Source organism: Larus michahellis, chromosome 17 (assembly GCF_964199755.1).
Source record: "Larus michahellis chromosome 17, bLarMic1.1, whole genome shotgun sequence".
Taxonomy (NCBI): domain Eukaryota; kingdom Metazoa; phylum Chordata; class Aves; order Charadriiformes; family Laridae; genus Larus; species Larus michahellis.
The window spans coordinates 3,036,661-3,041,257 of record NC_133912.1 but is presented as its reverse complement, the minus strand read 5'-3'; the positions used below and the strand labels follow the sequence as shown (position 1 = coordinate 3,041,257).

Genomic DNA, 4,597 nt, shown 5'->3' with positions numbered 1-4,597 from the left:
TTTCTGCGTTTGGGTTTAAAATTCGCCTTTGCCAAGAAACTGCTTGTAAGACAGCCCTTGGGAAGAGAAGAGCAAGGAGGGGAGAGGCAAGAAAGCCCAGGTGGGAGTGGGAAGGTGGGGGACAGGCATCTCCTCAGGTGTCCCAAAACACATGGTTGGGGCAGCAGGGCTGGTGGCAACGGGTCTGGGGCAGTGGCTTGCCACCTTGGCACACAGTGGCCGTAGTGGGACCACTCAGGCATGGGAAAGACCAAAGTCCTTAGAATCTTGGTCAGAAATAAGAACGGTTTTCCCATCCCTGGTGGCATCAGCGTTGCTTCTTTCTCCCTGACAAGCGAACTTCTTGATTTAGGCTTTCCAGGGAGTGTGAAACCAGAGAAGCCATGTGGAGATCTTTGGCCTTTCTCCTGGAAGAAAGTGAAAGACACCCTGAGAAGCAGGGGCTGTGCAGACCCATCTCCACATCCCTTGGGCACTGCTGCTTAGGAAGTTCTCCTCGATATCGGTCCTGGAGGAGGAAAGCTGGTAAGCTGTAAGGAAATAGAGAATGTCTGAAAATGAGAAATTCCACGTGAAATTTGAAATATTATGTCACAGAAAAAAAAAAATAGAGGGAGGGAAGAAAAACCTGATACAATGAATGCTTGAGTCATGTATTATTCTGGATTAGCTCTGCCACGGAAAGATCCCGTACACCCTATGAAATCCATTACCTACAAGCCAGTGAACATTTGTAGAGCACATGATGTGGGGATCAGAGCTGAAGCCAAGTTCCCCTGTATAATATCCACCCCAGGGTAGGTTGGTCCATTTCCAGTGTCAACAGCCAGAGGATTAAGCATTTATCTCTGCAGAACAGTGGATAATTAATACCAGATCGAACTAGGGACTACGCTCATGAGAGCTTGCTTGTGACTAGATTTGTGACCGAGTGTGGCTTTATTGCCTGCGGGCGAGTTGTGGGGAGTGGGTTGAGGTTTTCTCTGTAGCACACGGGGCGGACATTGCCTCTGTGATATGTGCCTTGTAGCAGAGCATCAGGAGCTGCAGGGCTTTGAGCTGGGACGACATTGGGCTTTCCAGTCATGGCCACAGGCATTAGGGGTGTAAACCCATCAGCAGACCTTTCCTTCCAGCCGAACGCTGGAAGAATGGAATCAGGATGCCGTGATCTGCCATCTTCTGGATTTAAATGTAAAATCCAGGTTTTGGCAATTCTGGCTTTCTTGAAATAAATTAATACCATTATCCTGGCCGCAGTCCAGTTCAGGTAATTATATTCTTCCTACCTTAATGCCACTCCAGCCCCCTGTCTCCACTGGATATGCTATATTCTAATTCCTGTCTGGAACTTGCTTATGTTACAAAGTCTTTGTATTTTTTTCCCCCTCTGAGTACAACTGGCGCACAGAGCGTTAGCCGGCCCCCGGCGCTATGCTGAGCTGCTAAAATAGTCGAGAGAACCTGCCTCAGACGTTTGATTTTTGCCTGGCGATGTCCTGGAGCATCTTTCCTGACTTGTAAGCCTGCTGAGTTGGGAAGGTGGATAACATAAAAGATCAGAGCAAGAGTTGCGGTCCTGTTTAACCCAGTGGACTGTTAGAAACGCGCTTCTCTCTTCTCCGAATGCCTTAGGCTGGCCAGCGTGTTAATGGGAGGAAGCCCAGGCCTCCTGGCTGGTTGTCTTACCTTCCTGTGTTGCCATTTCTTCAAAGATTTTTGAAGGCTGAAGTATGTCCTTACTTCCAGGCGAGGGAGGAGTCCTCTTGTCTTCGAGGAGAATATCGAGTGTGTCCTAATGTAAATATGTCCCAATGTCCCTGATTAATCTAGTGGAGCGGCCCTGCCTTGATTCGAGGTTACCATCCAGCCCTAAAAAGCCTGTTTCCTGCAGTGCTAATGCTTAAAGCTGGCTTCGAGTACCCGCTTTCCCTTTTGGACCTTTCCCTTTCTTGTCCACGTTGGTGGCTCGCTGGCCTTTACGTCTCCTGCGATTGATGCATTGGTTTAGTTGGTTGGTTTTTGGGTTTGTTTTTTTTTTACCTTTTGAAAAGTATTTAAAGTCGCCTTCTTTCCTTACCCTTTCAATTACGCTCTCTTCATCTCCTGGCCTCGCTGCGCGGCTGAAAAGGCTGCTTGAGGAGAGGTACTTGAGGAGAGCGTCCCGTAATTCCGCGTACTTCCTTCCTGTTCCCAGGCCCCTTCGCTCTTCCACGGCCCTCGAGGACAAGGAGAGTTTGAGGGACGTGCTGGAGGAGGGGACAGCAGGGGTGAGGATCAAAGACCGTAAACCACTGTTTAAAAAAATATAATGCCCACCGCTTCTCTCGAGTGTCGCATCTGGCAGAGCCTCATTAACCTTCTGTTTCCCCCTCCTACTCCTTTGCCCCTGAAAATCAACAAAGCCAAACATAACAAGTTGCCCTGATTGAAGAAGGCTGAAGTGTGTGTGCTTAGTGTGAAAAAGCAAAAGCAAAGCCATTGGCTAAAGCCCCTTTTTCCATGCAGGCCACTTCACATTTATTACACGGGAAAGACGGAGCTCTTTAAATCCCGATGCTCTTTATAGTTGAGCTCTTTAACTTTCTCCATTCCTCCCCTTGCAGGCTTCATTCTCCCCTTGTTCCGCTCCTTCCGCTCTGCTCCTTTCTTTTTTGTCCTGTGAGAACGAGTCTTTTAATCCCCTTGTACTGCAGATTAAAGCTATTATAGCCTCCCCAACCTGACGTTTTCTCAGAGAGGCTCACAGCCAGATCTTTATGAGTGCTCTCTGTCTGTCTGCTGCTGCCTTTCTTCTCGCCACACTAAACCTCCGTTCCTGACCTTTCCCTGAAGAGGGAAGGGCTGTGGCGAGCAATCCCATGTCAGCAGAGGCTGGTCTCAGCGGGGCTCGGTGTGCAGGAAATTAAGACCCATGGAAATTAACAAGTAAATAAGGGGAGAAAGAAAAGACGATGTGGGAATTAAGAGACGGAACCCGAGCAAAATTCAGCCTGCTTGGAAACCAAATGCAGGGTTTGGGGCTGAGTTTTGCAAACGGTTCTGTCTTTACGAGGAGCCAAACTGTAAACTCGGGACTCATTTTTAGTAGCAGATCAGGGTTACCTGAAACCTAGGCTACAGTCCAACTCCCCGCTTCGTATTTGACCCAAAAAGCAATGGATCCAGGCACCTGTAGTACACAGGTAGACATTGACTTTGTGAGCTTTCAGGGACAGGGGGGACTGCTCGTACTATGGGACTGAGTCCACGACAGCGGATTTCTCAGTATTTGTCATCAAATGACGGTACCTCACCTCTGAGATTGCAGGGCGGATCGATGTGCTGGTCCTTGTCTTGTACACATCATAAAAGCGCAAAGGACGGGGGTAGCTTGCCTAAAAGCGCGTGCACTAATGGCAGAAACATCTTGCCTACAGAGTTTTCTGGCTCTCGTCACCAGTCCTGCCACTGCGAGGTGTCCTGCAAATGTCCCAGAGTTCTTGGCGAGGCACCAAGGAAGGTGAAAAGCCCCAAGATGAATTCCCCAGAGGAATGGTGTAAAATTACCCCATTCAGGCCCCATTTCAGGTTCGTGTACAACATACGAGGATGCGTTGGTGAATAGGAGGGGTGTCTGCCGCTGACACGCTCTTTGAGCAGGGAGGAGGTAGTTTGGTTTCTTCTTCTTTTGGACCTCCAGCGTGAACCTGGCCGGGTTGTTCTGAGCCAGTGTTTCACCCAACTGCAAAGCTCTGGGTGCTGTGTGACCCCCGTCAGCTTGAAGTGAAGAAAATCACGCAATACCTACGGCGAGCAAGTACAAAAGGTCAAGTTTGGGTCCTGCCAGGCTTTACTTGCATCCATTTAGACGTGGGTTATGTTTTACCTCCCTTGCAAACGGACAAACAGAGAATTTGCTTATCTTTATAAGCACCTTGAGAGCACGCTGTGGGCTTGGGAGACATTTGAAGGGTTGATTAAACGCCTCCAGGTTTTTCTAAAATAGGTGGTGACCGCATATAAGAAGATTTCCCGTACTTCAGGGCAGCAGCAGCGCTGCGATGACAAGCCAACTCATGGCACTTGTGCTCTCCTATCGCATGCCCGAGCCAACGCGGAGGCTTCTGGGGACAGCGGCGGAATTGCTTGCAAAGCAAATAATAGAAGTGCAACTGTCCCCTTTTGGGAACTCACTTCGGGGCAAAAGTTCCCCTGGCAGCCCAGCTTTTGCCCATAATGAAATCGAAACAGGAGCTCGCCCCCGGAGGGGCCGTACGTGTGAAACTCTGCCATGTCGAATCCGTATGAATCCTCCGCAAGGAAAGCCCCAGCCCTGTAATTACTGGCTTTCCAGCAAGCAGCCTTTTCTTTCTCTTTGTGTGGGCCTGGTGCCCCCCTTCCTCCCCCTCCGTGCGCGCATTATAAGAGGATATTTCTAATGAAAATCACTGGGCAGAAGCGGAGAACAAAAGCGGGGGCACAGCGCGCTCGCTGGTGGGGATATTAGAGGCGCTGGGCTCCCACCTCCGTCCGGTCTGCTCTCCGCTGGGAGAGCGCGGTGGGCACGGCGGGCTGGGGAGGCTCTTATTAACCTTAATCTGCAGAAAAGGAGCTG

General features: G+C 49.9%; 1 protein-coding gene across 4 annotated transcripts in view; it reads left to right on the top strand.

Annotated features, from left to right (window-relative positions):
• LOC141732250 (uncharacterized) overlaps nucleotides 1-4,597 on the top strand; it is a 135,715-nt gene that overhangs the window by 27,835 nt on the left and 103,283 nt on the right. For 2 of the 4 annotated variants that reach the window (XR_012584021.1, XM_074560911.1), the window contains exon 2: nucleotides 353-525. The exons of the other annotated variants lie outside the window; for them this stretch is intronic. Coding sequence is in view for 1 of the 2 variants with exons in the window: in XM_074560911.1 (XP_074417012.1) it covers nucleotides 353-525 (173 nt within the window). In the remaining variant the exon portion in view is untranslated. The remainder of the gene's footprint in view (nucleotides 1-352; nucleotides 526-4,597) is intronic. 4 annotated transcript variants of the gene reach the window in all.